Genomic DNA, 18,541 nt, shown 5'->3' on the forward strand with positions numbered 1-18,541 from the left:
TGGATGAGCTGGGTCTGAGATTCTTGCTGCTTCTAAATGCCTGTGATTTGCATGCATGGCTGGGTCTAAACTTAGTTACTTCTTAGTAATTCTGCAGTGAATTAGTTTAGCATCACTGTGATAAAGAATCTTGATCCTAAGGTAAATTAGGCAGTGCTGGGCTTGATAACATTCAAAGGGAACTGGGCAGACTCTGGAACCAACATCCCGTAGACCTCAGGTTCATTTGGCAGCTGGAGTGCCTGGCGACGGTGGGATCGGGAGACCGAGAGTTGCAGGGAGGTTATCGGGCAGGTTTCAGCAACAGGGAAGTCAGCCAGATGGACTGCAGTGCCGGGGAAAGTTGGGGTAGGCTAAAATCTTGGCAGGTGGGGACAGCTTGGCACAGAGGCACCCAGGAGAAGGTCAGCCTGGCAGGCAGCGGTTGCAGGAAGGCCAGGCAGCTGTGAAACAGCACCTGCCATAGGGACTGAAGTTTCCTAGTCCGTGGAAAGGTCACAGTAAACGCGAGGAAATGAGTGCTGAGCAGCAAACGGAGACAGGGGCTCCCACGGGAGGATGGGCATAAGCTGCTGCAGGTCCACAGTGTCCACAGCGTATTGGGCCTGCAGGTCCCCCTATCCCCACTATCCCAGCCTCTCATGAGGCAAGAGCATCTTTAGGTGTGCGGACCTCACACTCCAAGGCAAACATTCTGAGGGCGAGGCCCAGGCACCTTCCCTTTCCTGGGTGTCTGCTGGCCTGGGGTCCTGCTGGGTGGGGCAGGGCGGGTCCTCCCCGGCATGCTGGGTCAGGTCTGCAGGGGCAGTGGACATTCTCCTCCCTGGCCTCCCCTGCACCCAGCACTTCAACAGGGACAGGGAAGTGTCCTGCTCGGAGCCAGAAGCTCCCTGCACTCTCCTGAGCCCCTCCTAGGTAAATACAGGTCCTCACAGCAGGATTAACTGATGCAGGAAGATCATATACTTTTCCTTCTTAATTAAAGCTTTATGAAGAAATAAACCCCAAGCAGAATTCGGAAGGGAGCAGTGTTATTTCTTAGAGGCAGGAAGCCAGGGCTTTCTCTTTGTAGAAGGAAAGGAAGGAGGCACATCCAGGCCACTGTCCGTGGTGCCCTCCACTCCCTGGGTCTTACGCAGAGCTCAAATGCTGGGGAGCCTCTCCGGGGGCCTTCAGTGGGTGGAACTCATGTCCAGCCGACTGAGCGGGGCCTTAGGGAGGTGAAAAAGCAAACTTCTTCTCTCTGTGGAGCCCGTGGGGCACAGGGAAGGGGCTGCGAAGGAGCCTGTGGACCTCGTGGCTGCCGTGGGGGAGGGTTCCACAGTTGCTTGGACCCCGGCTGGTGGTGAGGACCTGGGTCCCTCACAGGATGTTAACCTGCGACCCTGTATCGGTTTTGCTGAGGGTCGCTTTACAGCCCGACTCAGAGCACCGGGAAGTTTGCCGTCTGCCCCCCCCGCTCCACGGAAACGCCTTTTCCTCGTGGTGGAGCTACGGGTGCTGCATTTAGAAGGCTCTGTTGGCGTCTCATGATTGTATTCATTTCAATAAAATGGATTCCTTCCTTAAACAGGACACCATTTTCCAAATTTTGGTCTAGAAAACATGGTCACCGTAAGTAGAACTCAAAATGCAGGAATTTTCTGGCCCAAGCAGGGCCTTGGTCCTCCCAAGGTGAGGTGGGTGCCTGTAGGTTCGCTCCCTCCTGCTCTGTTTTCATTCCCAAACGAGTCCCAGACACTCTACCTAGGTCCTCAGCACACCGACATCCAGTGGAGCTTGGATCTGCTGGAATTTGTTTTCAACTGAGCGGTTACTATGAGCCAAGCACTGGAGGCCCAAACAGGGGCAAAATCCAGCCCCTGCCCCACGGGAGCTCCCGTCACGTGTGGAAGAGGACGGAAAATGGAGAGACCACGGAAGAGGACGGGAAACGGAGAGACCACGGAAGAGGACGGGAAACGGAGGGACCACGGAAGAGGACGGGAAACGGAGAGACCACGGAAGAGGACGGGAAACGGAGGGACCACGGAAGAGGACGGGAAACGGAGGGACCACGGGAGGACGGGGACGGGAAACGGAGGGACCACGGAAGAGGACGGGAAACGGAGGGACCACGGAAGAGGACGGGAAACGGAGGGACCACGGAAGAGGACGGGAAACGGAGGGACCACGGAAGAGGACGGGAAACGGAGGGACCACGGAGGAGGACGGGAAACGGAGGGACCACGGAGGAGGACGGGAAACGGAGGGACCACGGAGGAGGACGGGAAACGGAGGGACCACGGAGGAGGACGGGAAACGGAGGGACCACGGAGGAGGACGGGAAACGGAGGGACCACGGAGGAGGACGGGAAACGGAGGGACCACGGAGGAGGACGGGAAACGGAGGGACCACGGAAGAGGAAGGGAAACGGAGGGACCACGGAAGAGGACGGGAAACGGAGAGACCACGGAAGAGGACGGGAAACGGAGGGACCACGGAAGAGGACGGGAAACGGAGAGACCACGGAAGAGGACGGGAAACGGAGGGACCACGGAAGAGGACGGGAAACGGAGGGACCACGGAAGAGGACGGGAAACGGAGGGACCACGGAAGAGGACGGGAAACGGAGGGACCACGGAAGAGGACGGGAAACGGAGGGACCACGGAAGAGGACGGGAAACGGAGGGACCACGGAGGAGGACGGGAAACGGAGGGACCACGGAGGAGGACGGGAAACGGAGGGACCACGGAGGAGGACGGGAAACGGAGGGACCACGGAGGAGGACGGGAAACGGAGGGACCACGGAAGAGGAAGGGAAACGGAGGGACCACGGAAGAGGACGGGAAACGGAGGGACCATGGAAGAGGACTGGAAATGGAGAGACCACGCGATACAGCAACTTTGTGAGGAGAGGCTTCTGAGGACCTGGAACTGAGTCTTCAAGGAGGAGCTATACTGGAGGGGGCCTGGGCACAGGAGTCCTATGCAGGGGGAATGACAGATGCAAGACCCAGGACCCAAGGGACATGTCATCTACGTTTAACTGTTGTTCAGAGAGTCAGGGAGTGCATCTTCCACCTCTGCTCCTATTTTCCTAGAAAATAACATTGCAGTGAAAAAAACCAACCCACAAGAGTCCCCTGGTTCCAGCCCAGAGGCGGCTGCCCAGCTGTGAGAGGCAAAGCCAAACCAGAAAATAGCTGGTCTGCCCGCTGCCCGGTGATGGAGAGCGCCCCGGGGAAGGTTAGCGTCATTAGATCAGCAGAGAGTGGCTCCGCTCCCAGGCCAGGCAGCCTGCTGGATCCGCTCTGATGACGGGAACTAGGCACTAATTACCGTGAAGTCACCCCGCACGCAGCCACACAGCAGCTGCAGTGTCCGTGGGATCCGTAGGCAGGTTCTCCTCTCCTCCGTTCTTTAACAATGAGAGTCTTCGCTTGCCTCTTCACGACACTTTGAGTTGATAAAGAACGTTCACAACCACCGATTGCTTATTCGCTGTTGGTATTATGTTTCTCATTCGCTGGTGAAGAAAGGAAGGTTCAAGACAGGATCAAATTTACATTGTTAGGAGGTGGGGGAGCTGGGATTTGACATTGTTTTTGGACCATATCTCCTTCTGGTTTATCTCTGTGTCTGGCTTGGAAAAAAAAAAGGAAGAAAATAACACGTATTGACTACCTTCCACGTGTGAGGCACTTTACCTCTGCGAACTCATTTAGTTAATAATACCCGTTTTATAAGTGAAGAAACGGAGGCTCAGGGAAGAAGAACGACGTGCCCAGTGTTGCACAGCTGGTGAGCGGTGAGTGGAGACTTGTCTGACTGCACCTTTCCTCTTCCTACGACATCTCCGCCAGGCTCTCCACCTGTGGGTTGAGAGTCTATGGAGCTCCCTTAGGTCTGTACAATTGAGCCTTGCAGGGCGGTCTGTGATTCCATTTCCTTCATCCAGCACCGTACTTGGTGGGTCCTCCGCATCGTCTTGTCTGCTTGGATGCTTGGGGGCCTCAGAATTAGAATTCACCTCTGCAGCAGTGAGGACCCTTTCCCCGGACGTCCCCCGGGCCTGCCGCTAGGCTGCGTCAGGGCGTGCAGGCTCACCTGAAAGGCCACCGGCCTCCCTGCGGCGTCCATGGCGAGGGCCCTTGTTATCCAGCCTTGATCCCAGAGACCCGAAGCCAGCAGGAGACTGTTTCGACTCCTCCCTCTTTCTCCAGCTTGTACTTCAGTGTCGGGAAAAAGCCCCAGGAAGCCGATCCAATGTCTTAACAGGTGTCTCATCTCCTGCAAGTCCAGGATATTCGGTTTGACCTTAGAGCCACAGAGAGTAATGCAGAACTCAGATTGTGTATTATATAACTGCAGTTATACAGCTGGGCCAGTGAATGAGGCCTCCCAGAATCTGCTAGTCAGTAAAACGCAGACATGATAGTTTGCAAATTGGCTGGTGAAAACTCAGAGAAAAAAGGGATTTCGGGACCACCTGGTTTAAACTCGTCACCTGACAAATGCGAAACAGGCCTGGAGAGGGCAGGGGTGCTTCTGGGTGCGCCAGTGACGCACCAGCAGGCTGAGATTGGGGTTCGTGTGTACGGGTGTCTTTCTTTCTTTATTTTAAAAAATTATGCCAGAATGTTGCTACTCCCTACATCTTGCTTCTCATCTTCATTTTGGCCCAATTTACCAAATTAATTCAGATCAAAATGTTCACTCGGATTGTAAATTAGCTGAATAATTGCTGTATGGATCTCATCCTCGCGGCTCTGTCAGAGAACCCCACAGCTTCAGGGAGCCCTCAAAGCCAGCATGGGCATATTCTTCCCCCAGCGGTAAAAACCCTGCTGGGAAGGCAAGGCCGAGTGCTCCCCCATGACCCACACGTCCCACCCAGACACCGCTCAGCACATGCAGGGAGAGCCTGAATCACAGCAGGAAAGGAGAAAACTGGAGATTGTGAAGATGTTGGTTCTTCCAACACTAACTTAGAAGTTTAACTTTTCCTTAAACCGGTTTTTTTTTTTTTTTTTTTTTTTGGAGGACGAAAAGACTTGAAAAAATAAATTTTAAGTTTATCTAGAAATTATATATAGGTGAAAATAGCTAAGAATTATGACAGAGGAGTTGAGTGAGGGGACTTGCTTAAACATATGGCAGAACATATCGTAAATAATTACTGACCATGATAGTGCCACTGTTCAGAGAGGTGGGAGATCTATTGAGGGTCACCCAAATAACCACCCTTTATACAGGGAGGATGGCAGCTCAGTAGGAGGGAGGGGTCCCTGAATACATATCAGTAGGAAAAATGGCTTTTTCTTTGTGAAAAAATAGACAGTTTAGGACCCAAATTCATACCACAAAGCAAAGGGGACATAGGGGAAAAAACATATTAAAATTAGAAGAGAAAATTTAAGTCAATGCTTGCCTCTAGGTGTAAAGGGCATTCTAGGCATGAAAGTGATGGAATGATTAGTGATGTTGAGCATATTTTCATATGCTTGTTGGCTGTGCATATGGCTTCTTTTGAGAAGTGTCTCTTCATGTCCTTTGCCCATTTTTAAATGGGGTTGCTTGTTTTTTGCTTGTTAATTTGTTTAAGTTCCTTGTGACTTCTGGATATTTATTTACAACAGATTTGGCTATATATTTTTTAAAAACGTCAGTACATCAAAAGGATCCTACAATGAAAAGGCAAAGCTTACAACTGTCAAAGACAAATAATAAATTATGTGAAGGGTTCTTACTTATATTCATAAGAGAAACATTAAGGGCCTGCTATAGTTTGGGTGTTTGACCTCTCCAAATCTCATGTTGAAATTTAATCTGTACTGTGGGGGTCTTGGGAGGTGGGGCCCAGTGAAAGGTGTTTGAGTCAGGAGGGCAGATTCCTCATAAATAGATTATAGCCCTCCCTGGGTCAAGTGAGTCATCCCCCTGTTAGTTCCTGGCAGAGCTGGTTGTTAGGAAGAGCCTGGTACCTTCCCTGTCTCTTTTACCTCCTCTCTCTCCACGTGATCCCTGTACTCCAGTTCCCCTTCACCTCTGCCATGAGTGGAAGCAGCCTGAGGCCCTCTCCAGATGCCCGATCTTCCAGCCTGCAGAACCCTAAGCCAAATAAGCCTATTGTATTTTCAAATTACCCAGTCTCAGGTATTCCTTTATAGCAACACAAAATGGACTACGGCAGACCTCCATAGGAAAATGGACAAAAGATTATATATATATATATAAAATTTGAAATGCCAAGGACTAAGAAACATAGTAAAAATGTTCATTCTTTCCAGAAACAAATGTGTTAAAAATGAGAAACTATTGTTACGTACCATATGAGCAAAGGTTTAAAAGATGTAATTGGTTTCAAAGCGTTGAGGACTACTAGTAGTCTTCTCAAATGTCAATTGCTGATGGAAGAATAAATCACTGCCTTTAACTAAAACAAGATGAATACACATGTTGAAGCCTTTATATATGTTCAGACAATTGGATTAAATAATTCTCCTATCTTTTTGAGATTCATCCACAAGAATGTTTATCACAGTGTTATTTATAAAGGCAGTATGTTGAAAACAATCCAAATGTTCATGCCTTCTTTAAATAATTTATTCCATAAATACCAAGATCTGTTGTGTTCTAAACACTGCATTAGATGTTGGGGACACACTGGTGAATAAAATGTGTGTGGTTCCTGCTCTTCATGGAATTCATAATTTAGTGGGAAATACAGCAACAAATGAATTAACAAACAAGAATTGTCCAAGAACGATGGTTGAACAACGGTATTATTGTTCAGTATGTTCCATCATGCTATATCCTTATAATAAAATACTATGGGACCATTAAAAGTGATGTCTATAAAGAATGACATCTATCCATCCATCTCTCCCTTCATCTATCCAACAAATACTTATTGAATACTGAATATGCACCAAGAACTAGGGCAGGCATAGAGGATGCAATTGTCAAAACATAAGCAGGAAATCATGATCCTGTTGCTAAGGACTGTGATGGAAGTGACAGATCTAATCCAAGATTAAACCGCTAACTCTGTGGCCACGGTCCCAACGTGTCCTAAAACTCGGCCCTCGTTGACCTTGTCCTCTTCTGGAATATGCTCCCCTTTCCGCAGGTTACTCCTTGTGACCTCCCCTTCTTCGTGTAGTCTTTCCTGATCACCCAGTTCCAACAGGCGTTCTTCTCCAAATTTTCTGGCATTTACCATCAGAAACACTCATTTGGCATTTATCACATTTTGTCCTTTATGGCCAGTTATTTGTTACTGTGTTTGCAACGCCCCTCGCAATGCGATGATAATACTGTCCTCTTCCCTTAGAACACTCTCTTCTCCCCTTTCCAGCTGTCCAACTCCTACTGAACACCCCCAGACACCGCTCAGTAGTCACGCCCTTCCCTGGGCACCCACAATGGCTTTTTGTGCGTCATAATTTGAGTCAATAAACCAGAATGTATTCCCTATAAGGCTAGAAAATCTATCTGCCTTGTCTTAGCATCTCTGGAGGTGTCTAGCTCAGTGATGGAGTCAAATAGGTGATGCCGTCAGATGTGGAGTCCATGAGTGGATAAGTAGGAATGAATTGAGGGCATTTTGAGGATGGCTTTAATGTGTTATAGATTATAGGTTGGCCGTGCTATGCTGTTTTTTTCGTATTGCATACAGAGTACTATGCACATAGCAGGTGCCTAATAAATATAAATTGCTTTATTAATTGCGATATATGTAATGATAACTTTATTATTAACATCATTGTTCAATACTGCCATCCCTACGAGGAATCTGTCACAAAGAAGCAGGGGCTTGGTCCATTTCCCTCTCACCCTTAGGGAGGACAACTTCCTTCTGGGGCCATGTCTGTCCAGAGAAGACCCTTGTCTACATCTGGGGACAGGGCTCCTGACTTGTGCGCAGACTCGGTCCCCAGGCAGGTGCCTTCACGACACGCCTCGCAGGAGGCGTGACTCCCACGTCACTCCGTGTGGCAGCCGCAGGTGGGAGGGCAGACGCCTGGGTCTTCCTGCAGTCTGTGCACGTGGATGGCACATGTACCTGTGGCCCGTGGAGACATACTGGAGCAGCAGTCAGATACCTGAATAGTCCTAGAGGGTGGAGAGCCCATTACTAAGGGGAATGATTATTTTCCTGTCCGACTTACCTGCTAAGGCAGGAGTCTGAACTCGGGACCTGTTATCAACGTAGGTGGTTTCTGCCGGCTCTTTCACAGGAAGCCGCGGCCTCTCCTTCCCTCCTCCTGCCGAGCGGCACTGTCTGCACCCCACAGTACCTCCTCCAAGCATCTCAGCAAGGAAAAAAAAAGGCGCAACAAAACCAAACCCAAATATCCGGCTCAGCAGAGCTGCGCTGTCCAACTGGCTGTACATATCCTGACAATTTTGGTCCCTCATCTTTTCCCCCTGAGTAAAGCTGTTCTTTTGATCCCAGCAGCTCTGAGAGCAGCACAGCACTGAGGTAACTTTTTATAAAAGTTGCTGGGGCGTCATAGCCAGAGAGGTCCGGCCTCTAAGACAGAAATTCTGCTGAGACAACGTCTCCCAGGCTCTCTCTTCCATCCTTGGTGCATGGAGCTTGGCTCCTGTGCCTGGTCAGAGGCAGTGAGTGAGGTGGGTACAGGTGCCTGGGGTTCCCAGGGTGGTCCCTGGGTGAGACCTGGCTGGTGGTCCCAGCCCGTTCCACTCCTGGGAAGGTTTTGGGTCACACCATTGTGATGTAGAAAAACCCTGGCTGGGGAGGTGGGCACAGTGACTCACACCTGTAATCCCAGCACTTTGGGAGGCCAAGGTTGGTGGATCAGCTGAGGTCAGGAGTTCGAAACCAGCCTGGCCAACATGGCAAAGCCCCATCTCTACTAAAAATACAAAAATTAGCCGGGCGCAGTGGTGGGTGTCTGTAATCCCAGCTACTTGGGAGGCTGAGGCAGGAGAATCACTTGAACCCGGGAGGCGGAGGTTGCAGTGAGCTGAGATCACGCACTCCAGCCCGGGCAACAGAGCAAGATTGTGTCTCAACAACAACAACAACAAAAAACAAAACAAAACAAAACCCTGGGGGTATATCTGAGGCCACCAGAAAGGGGCTCAGTGAAGGGATGAGACGGAGTGGGAGACGGCCGCGCCTGGGTGATGGGAGAGAGCAGGGGAGGGGGGTGGGGGAACTGCTGCTGATTTCATAGGGCAGCTGGGATGGGCGGTGGAGTGAGAACTAGGATTGTCCCATATACAATACAACTGCATATTGGACATACAGCCCATACCATTCCCTATTCTATGAAATCCACCATCCTGGAGAGTGAAGTTGAAAGGCTGATGACATAAAGTCCATCTGGGATCGGGCATGATTCTGGGTGCCAAATGGACCACAGGTCCCTCCCTTCTCAGGGGGCCAGGCTGGCTCCTCAGCCAGGCTCAAGGTGTAGGGCGCTGGCCTTTGTTGGCCCTCATTGGGACCTGGCTGTCCCTGAGTGGGCGGACTTCTGAAGCCTAACTCTTCTGGATCCCTTTGGCTGCATCCTCTATTCCTGGGCCACATCCGTCCTTCAAAGGCTTCAGCCTCTCACAGATCTGGTCTAGAACACGGACTTGCTCCACATGTCTTGACAGCTCCCCGAGCCTGTCTGAGCTTTTATTCCCTTACCTATTTAATGAGAGTGGTGTGTGAGGGTCCACCAGGTAATTTGAGTGATGCCCTTGCCATCTCTGTCCCCTGCGGGTCATTCTACCCAAAGGGGTGCATAGCGTCGGGACCACCAACTCCTCCCAGAGCACTGAGGTCCCTGCTGCCTAGTTAGTGGGTCCCAGGGAAGCCAAGTGCGTTTGGAATGGTATTCCCATCTTGCACTTTGGGGACCCCCTCTGTGGTTCTGAGAGGAGGAAACAGCTCTAACCTTGGTGATCTCGACTGTGCTGGGCCCTGGGTTGTGAGGCAAACGGAGTGCAGAGGCCCTGGGGGAGGACGCGTCCCTCGCCACAGTCACTGTCCAGTGCAGTGGTCAGGGGATTTCCCAGGGTGCACTGGGCCAAGGGGCCAGACTCTGAAGTCCGCGGGGTTGAGGTCTCCACGCCAACCAGGTGACGGCAGCCTCCTTGCCGCGCCCAGACAAGAAAGCCTCGATCTAATCTCACTCTGAACTTTTCCCAAGGCTTTTGCTGCGCTTTGCTGTAGCTCCAAAGCTGCATTAGTGAGCGCTGGGCTCCTTTATAAATGGTCTGTGACCCCAGAGGTCTGCTCGCCGATGGAGCTGTCTATTTTAGGGATTGTGGGTGGAGGGGGCATCTCAGAGGCTTCTGGAAAATTCCTGACGGGATTGTGTCTGTGTCCTGTCTCAACCCTCCAATCAACAGATCAGACAGCTTGTACCCACAGGCCAAGGACGTGTGGGAAGAGACTCAATCTTCTAGATGGGTGGTAGCAGCCACGGCCTTCTGTCCTCTGGGTCCCCGCAAGCCTGGATGAACTCAAGATCTGACTCAGTGGCACAGTGAGGGGACCTTCGAGGCCTCCGTGACCATCCTTGGACTTCACCTCTCATGACTTTCAGGCAGAGAGGCCCTCCCACGCCCACAATAGGCCGAGCCCAGCCTTCCTCGGATTTGCCTCCAGGCCTGACGTTTACTTCCCTTTCTAAGTGGTGAGTAGCTTGGTGATGGTGGATGAGAAGGAACCAGAGACAAAACCTGCCTCACAGGCAAAGCTGTCACAGTCCTCGGAAGACTAAAGTCACAAGGGCCTGTGGGTGCCTGCACGGCTGCCCAAAGGGGGGTGACGCCAGCCCCAGGCCCATTGCCTTTGTAGGCCGGGGTCCTGCAGTGCTGGGTGGGAGGGGGCGGCTCTGTCCACGTGTGAAAAGCCCAGGGTGGCTGTAGCTTTCAGCAGACGGCAGTTCTCAGTTTGCCTGTTACTCCCCTGACAAATCCCCCTCTGGCCCTTTTTCCTTTTTGTCTTCAGTGGGGGTCAGGAGGCGGCAGACCAAAAGACCTCTTCTTACCACCTTGTCTTTTCCATGGAGGTTCCCATGCAACGCTTGTCCCTGTCCCTGAGATTTCAGACCTTTCCACAGCGCAAAGCCTCCTGCCTTGAGACTACTGCAGTGAGCAAGGTGAACCCCATCCCCAAGCTATGGCAAGAATGCTGGCCTCTTCCGTCGCTCCTAAGTTCCAGGCTGAACTCTTCCTTCAACTCAACAGATCCAAAATGAAACCGGCGTCTTTAGCTCACCCTCGTCCCCCGCTGCCCCTGCCAGGGTCTTGGCCACCCTGATCCAGGCCCCCGGTCACACCTCCAGGCCTGGCAATAATATTACCTGGACTCCTTGAAGACTGCAACCAGATTAATCATCCCAGAGCTCTGCTTTGATAATATCACTTTTATAGACACATAAAAAGAAGCATCGAGGCAGCCAGTCATGCTAAATCTTAACCATCTTTACAGAATTTTTAGTGCAGCCCATCAAAATTGTCACCAGCCCTGAAGGCTCCACGCTTATGGTGTCCATGATAACACCTCTATGCTGGAGGCAGCAGCACTTGGAGATGGTGCAGAGCTGGCACTGCAGGAGCTGTCCTCGCCAGGCCTGATCTCACAGCCAGGCCTGCTTCTCCTGGTTCCGCACAGAGCCCATGGTCACCTCCTGCGTCTCCCACCCCAGAGGCGTAAGTGAGCAGTCTCTGGGTACCACCGGCACTCCTCTGCGAGGTGACAGGTGACAGCTTTAAAGATGTTGGGCCGTTGGGCATCACCTTTTCAGTGGCTGGGTGCGAGGGGCCTGCGAGTCCTTGGCAGGGGCTGGCGTGGGCAGGCTGGTCGGCATCAGCAGCGGCTGTGGGCCAAACGGCTTGGGAGCAGTTGTGCCGAGCAGAGACTGGACCAGAGGGGAACAGGAAGTGGGACCAACAGTTTTGATTGGGGGCTGCGTTATAGGTGGTTGTTTTCTGTGAAAGCCCCATTGATGTCACAGTGACGTGTGGTAATAATGAAAAAGACAACACTTGTAAAGACACAGAGGCAGTGAGGAATAGAAACAATTTGGTGAGCTTTGTGGAGCTGGACTCCCTGAGTTCAAAACCCAGCTTCAACACTGACTGGCTGTGTGACCGCCCGACCTCGTCTCCGTCTGCCCGGGAGGCCGTCCCTGACTGCCTCAGTGTGCTGTCGGCTCAGTGTCTCCTGGTCTCCCGGGACTGACCTGCTGGGCCGTGTACTCGGTGTTCTGTGCATGGCTTCTGGGGCTGTGTATACAGTGACGAGCACAGCACGTGTTTCCCCAACTAGTTTGTAATCTCTGAGCGCACAGACTTGATTTAAATTTCTTCCTGACCCTGCGGTGCTCTGGGAATGCTGTCTAATTGTTGCGATTTTACTCCTGTGGCCTGTGCTAGCTGCCCGGTTGGCAGTTGGGACTGAAGGATGCTCATCCACTTGCCTGACCACAAGCCTGGCACCAGCCCTGCCTTTGTTCTCCCACGAGTCCCCTGGAAGGTGACCCATTCGTGGTGGGAGGTGTAGAGTCCAGCAGGGCTCTTGCACCTTTTGCCCTCCTGAGTCCTGGAGGAAGAGCTCGTTTCCTCATCCGTACAGAGGGAAAAACAAATGAGCAGATACCTTGGGCAGAGTCCACAGTCCAGCCTGCTTGGCTGCCGGGGGGGAGGTGCCAACTGCAGAAGGCATGGGCCCTTCCAGGTGTGGACTCGGCCCCTGGGCACTGCGATCTGTGGCCTCCTTACCGCTGGTGAGGAGTGGAGAAGAGTCTCTCTGCTGTGCATGGCAGCCTCAGCCCACACAGGATGCTGGCATTTCCGTGCTGTTAAATAATTAACTTGGTACTACGTGGAGTAAAACACACATTGGTCTGGTAAAAGGACTCAATTAATTGCTTTCGTGTTAGCTGTGTACTGTGTCTCCAGGAGGAGATAAGAGGTGGGAACGTGGGTTTTGAAGCCAAGCTGAGAGACACCCTCACAAAAGGTGGTAAGTCCCCCTCTTCCCATGCAATTGGGTCTGTTCAGTGGCGCAGTGCAGAGGTGGCAGCCACTGCGTTTTGTCTCTGGTCGTCTTTGGGGGAGTAGGGAGGGGGACATGGGACCCAGCTCCCTGCTGATGGGTGGTGTGTGACTGGCTGCCTCGGATGGGCCGACCCAGGCTGTGACTGGTGGTGGCAACATTGGGCTGCTTTTCTGCCACTGCTCTTGGAAAACGCTCTGAGTCATCACACGCCTGCCTTCTGCACCTTCCGGAGGCGGCCTCTGCTGACTGCATGTGGCTGTCAAGGCTGGGGCCATTCATGGGGCCTGCAATGCCGCCTAACACACGCAGTGACCGGGAGGCGTTGTCTCGTGGTAGCTTGCACTGTGTGGATTGGTGCCCACCCCACCATGTTGCCCTCGTGTGGTGTCGTGTCCACCTCCCCACAGGATGTCCCGTCCTCCAGGGCAGAGACTGCTTGATTCTTGTGTTTCCTGCCGGAGCTCAGGGTCCAGGTCCCCTGCTGCTCGCCAGGACTGTGCTGAGCTCCTGCAGGTGGGGATGCAGCAGCCCTGAGAGTAGGCGCTTAACAATGATTTCAAATAAATGGACGTTCTCAGATGTGACTGGGCGCCCCTTTGGTTTTAGGGACCATTGTGGGCAGTGGAGTTACGGTGAGACCAAGACACACCAAAGCTCCCTCATGGAGCTTAGATTTTGGTGAGAGGAGATGTGCGGTAAACAAATACAAAAGGAAGAGGCCCAGGATCCTGGGGTGGTGATCAGCAAAGGACAATAGAGCCAGAGGGCAGGAAATGCCAGGGCGTGGGGGATGGGAGGAAACTGCCATTTCTTTTTAATTTTTATTTTCTGTAGGTACATAGAAAGTATAGATATTTACGGGGTGTGTGGGGTATTTTGATACTGGCGTACAATGGATAATAACCACATCAGGGTGAGGAGGGGTGTCCATCCCCCCCAAGCACTTTTCCTTTGTGGTACAGAGAGCTGCAGTTTTAAGAAGGGTGGTCAGGGAAGCTGTGACTGAGAAGGTGACGTTTAGGCCAAGGCTGGGAGGAGGAGCGGGCTGGCTATGCGCTGATGTGAGAGGAGGCCTTCCACACAGGCTCGGGAGTCACAGGAGGCCCCTGTGGCTGGAACTCAGCCTGCGCGGCAGAGGGGTAGATGTTAAGATCAAAGAGGTGACCGCAGCCAGATCGTGTGGGGCTCGTCAGGATGTTAGCTTTTCTTGGATATGAAACCACTGGTGGTTTGGAGTCTCTGGAACTGTGTCATGGGGGACAGAATAGTGGCCCCTGGACCCTGAGAGTGGGCACCCACGTGATTAAGTCATGGATCTTGAGATGGGAGATACGCCTGGATTATGGGGAGGTCCACATCTAAATACAAGTGTCCTTATAAGAGGGAGGCGGGAGGGTGAGAGTTGAAGACGGAGGTGTAAGGACAGAGGCGGAGGGCAGAGGTCAGAGAGAGACCTGACAACGCTACACTGCCAGCTTTGAAGATGGAGAAGGGCCACCAGCCAAGGAACGTGGGCACCTCTGGAGGCTGGAAGAGGCAAGGACGTGATTCTCCCTGCCCATCCATTTTGACTTCTGACCTCTTGAACTGTAAGATGATAAGTCTGTGTTGTTTTTGACATCAAGTTTGTGATAATTTGTTACAGCAGCAATAGACGGTGAATACAGGTGCCAGGAATGATGCTTCACAGCTCCCAGGGCATCTCTGAGTCATTTGGGTGTGAGATTCCACTGGACAGAACAGAGCCAGGGAGGGGGAAGCCTGGCGTCCACTCAGCACTTGGAGGTGGGTAATGGAGAGAGTGAGGCTGCTATGCGAGCTGCCTTTGGAAATGAGTCCATCGAGTTCCAGCGGCTGACCCTGGACCAGGAGTTCACCTGGGGCACCTGGGGTGAAGCACCTGTCACCTCTATATGTAAGCAGACTGCATCATGCAGGTGATGGTCCCACCCAGGGCACAGCACTTCTCTGACAGATTTTGCCCAGGTCTGTCGTTTGAGGTATTTGCATTTCCTGGACCATCCCTGGATGACAGTAGAGAAGGTGACCGGGAGCCAGGCAGGTGTTGGTGGCTGGAGGTTAGGCACAGGGTGGATGAACCTCTAATGGAGCATTCAGCATTATCTAAGGGGGTAGAGGGCTTTTCCTCTAGGGAGGTTGGGGTGAGGCATGTGGATCCTCAGGTGTTCTCCACATTCTGAATGTTACCATCCTTCTGAGGGCTCAGAGGAGAATCAAAGAGAAGAGCCAGGGATTGGAACGTTGGGGCCTCTGGCCAAATTCAAAGAACTGGATGTTCAACTTGAAGAGTTGGTTCTCCTCATTCTTCTTCCACATGGTCTGGACTCACCTGCTCAGTAGTGTCAACTCTACCTTTGGTGGCTTCTTTAAAGTGGACCATATGCTATCTTTTTCCAGTCAACCCTAAGTTCATCCTCCACATCGGCTTTCCAATCTCCCCTCCTTCCAGAAGCCTTCCAAACCTGATCAAGTGAAGATCAACAGCCTCCCTGGTCCCATTGTTGGGGAATTCTGATGGGTATGTGTCCATAACTCTCCACACTCAGTGTGTTTTTTTCCAATATGGTTTTGATATTAAAAGTACCTTTATAACGTTACTTTGCCCAATGATGGACTAACTCCCCATGACCTGCTGATTTCATTTTTTTTCAAATGAGTGACTTTTAACAATGTATTTAACAGAGCCATTGGTTTCAATATGTTCCTAGAAGGCCTTCCATCTATCCATCAATCCATCCATCCATCCATCTATCTATATGTCCATCCATTTATCTATCTTTTCATCCATCTATCCATCCATCCACTCATCAACCCATCCATCCATCCATCCATCCATCCATCCATCCATCCATCCGTATATCCATCCATTTATCTATCTTTTCATCCATCTATCCATCCATCCACTCATCAACCCATCCATCCACCCACCCATCCATCCATCCATCCATCCATCCATCCATCCATCCATCCATCCATCCACTCATCCATCCATCCATTCATCCATCCATCTGTATATCCATTCATTTATCTATCTTTTCATCCATCTATCCATCCATCCACTCATCAACCCATCCATCCACCCGTCCATCCATCCATCCACTCATCAACCCATCCATCCATCCATCCATCCACTCATCTCTCCATCCGTCCATCCATCCATCCATCCATCCACCCATCCATCCATCCATCCATCCATCCATCCATCCATCCATCCATCCATCCATCCATCCATCCATCCATTCATCCATCCATCTGTATATCCATCCATTTATCTATCTTTTCATCCATCTATCCATTCATCCATCCATCCATCCATCCACCCACCCATTCATCCATCCATCTATCCATTCATCCATCCATCCATCCATCCATCCATCCATCACCCATTCATCCATCCATCCATCCATCCATCCATCCATCCATCCATCCATCCATCCTTCCTTCCTTTCTTCCAATATTTTCTGAGCCCCCACTACACGCCAGCATGTGTTCTTAACACCAGGGACACAGCCTTGAACACTGCAGGTGTAGTTTCTGTTCTTGAGGGGATAGCATTCTAGTGATTTTGATCCCATGGTACCAACCAGAATTTGAGTTAAATATTTTGGATGTTGATTACCTCAGAAACTGAAAATATCAAGTCTACAAGGAGCCTTAAAGGTCATCTAGTAAAACCCCTGCCTTTTACAAGTGAGGAGCCTGAGGCCAGAAAAGAAACACTGGGTGGCCAGGGTTCCCCTGGCTGGACAGTGGCCCAAACAAGACGGAGCCCAAGTCTCTGATGGGAGCATTTCCCACTGCATGGGGCAGACTCCCCAACCTGCGATTTCCGGGTGTACACTTGGCATCTATGGATGGATGCTTTATAAGGCTGATGTGTACACACTGAGGTCACAGTGGGAAAAGGGAATACAGAAACATTTCAGGTGACTGAAGTCTGGGTGAGAGGGAGCACTTCTAAAATAGAAATCCTGTATACGGGAGGAACACGTGGTAATGTCTTGGGTCGGGGGTGTCTGCAGAAGCCTGGGAGGATGGTCCCAAGGGGGAAGAGCAGATAGGTGCACGCAGCTGGCTCTGCAACGTTCACCTGGATTGCATGTGAACCCCCAATCCAGGCTCCCAGGCAAGGTCAACACACCCTACATGCCTGTGTCCCTACCCAAGCTGGCTGGCCCACACCACCCTGACTGCACCCCAGGGCTGTGCCCCTGTAGCCCCTGCTTTTCCCGCAGTGCCGCTCCCACCTGGGGGCTGCTCCTCACACGCAGGCTCTCCTGGGAAGGCTGCTGAATCGCAGCTGCCCTGGCTCCCCACATACACATCATCTTTTATTCATTTCGCTCTGATTCCACAGAGCTTCCCAAGCTTGCTGCTTTTTCACGTCGTGGCACAGAAAATAATATCCGAGGGTCGCACTGTAGCAGAGTGGAGGGGACTTGGGTTCCTGTGTGGGACGTGGTCAAAATATTCATTACGTTTTTTTACATTACTTAAGGTTGATGAAAAATTTTAAAGCACACAATTTAAAAAAGATATTAAAAATAAAATTGTGTGAGAGTTCTAGAAATCCATAAAATTATTTAAATGAGAAAATTGAGGGCTTTCCTGAGCATAACTTTTTTCATGTATCAGTTTTGATGCTTAAAAAATGCCTACAATGCAATTTATGCCTCACACTTAGTGATAATTTTTTCAATTTCCTGATAGGCACCATTGACTAGAAACTTTGTTCACACAAGTAGGTGATAAAAGTTTTGAAACCATTTTTTTTTTAAACGACCATTCAGACATTTATGACAGTTGAATTTGTATTTAAGGTTTTAAACAGTTCTTCCTTTTCTTTTACCGACAAAAGTAATGTCAAAATTTCTTTGTAATGGATTTCTTATTGGACTTTTTTATATCAAGTATTTTGAAATAATGAATGCGTCTGCACTGTGAGGGCAGTTAGTGTGCTCCCTGCTGCCAGCTCAGATAGCACCAAAGGGCAGAGCAGACAGACACAAGCGGACAGATGGACCCAGGCTGTGGGTAGGGAGACTTGGGCCTCTGTTTACAGCTGCACCTGCCAGAATCCCCGTCAGCCCTGCTCACAGGCTGGGTCCTTGGGTCCTTGGGTGCTGGCACGGACTCCTCCTATGTTGACCAGGGGCCCGGCTGCTGGAGAGGTGTGGTGGCGGCAGAGCACCCCCTTGGCCACACGTATTGTGCTGGTCCCCTTGTGCCGCAGTGAGCTGAGCCACCCTGAGATGCCACGCGGGGCCGCTAGGACTGCAGGTGCTGACCAGGTCCTCTATCCTCAGGGCTGGTGGCCGACAGTTCCCTGGCCCTCCGACCTGCGCCAGCTCCCAGTTGGGAAGCTGTCCTTAGTGTGTCGCTCACAGGCGTCTCCACAGCCTCTTCCCATCGCTGAACCCTCCGGCACTTCCCCGACCTGCTACATCTTTGAGCAGATAACATTTTTCTCCTAGTCATCTGCAAAAGTTGAGATTATTCA

General features: G+C 51.4%; 1 protein-coding gene across 1 annotated transcript; it reads left to right on the forward strand.

Moving 5' to 3' along the window:
• Positions 1-1,605: 1,605 nt before the first annotated feature.
• On the forward strand, positions 1,606-2,922 carry LOC126934977 (antho-RFamide neuropeptides). Its single transcript, XM_050756005.1, is given in 5 exon segments — positions 1,606-1,723; positions 1,726-1,950; positions 2,291-2,634; positions 2,636-2,666; positions 2,864-2,922. Coding segments are annotated over 5 exon segments (777 nt in total).
• Positions 2,923-18,541: the final 15,619 nt, after the last annotated feature.

The sequence above is a fragment of the Macaca thibetana genome, chromosome 14 (assembly GCF_024542745.1).
Source record: "Macaca thibetana thibetana isolate TM-01 chromosome 14, ASM2454274v1, whole genome shotgun sequence".
NCBI lineage: Eukaryota > Metazoa > Chordata > Mammalia > Primates > Cercopithecidae > Macaca > Macaca thibetana.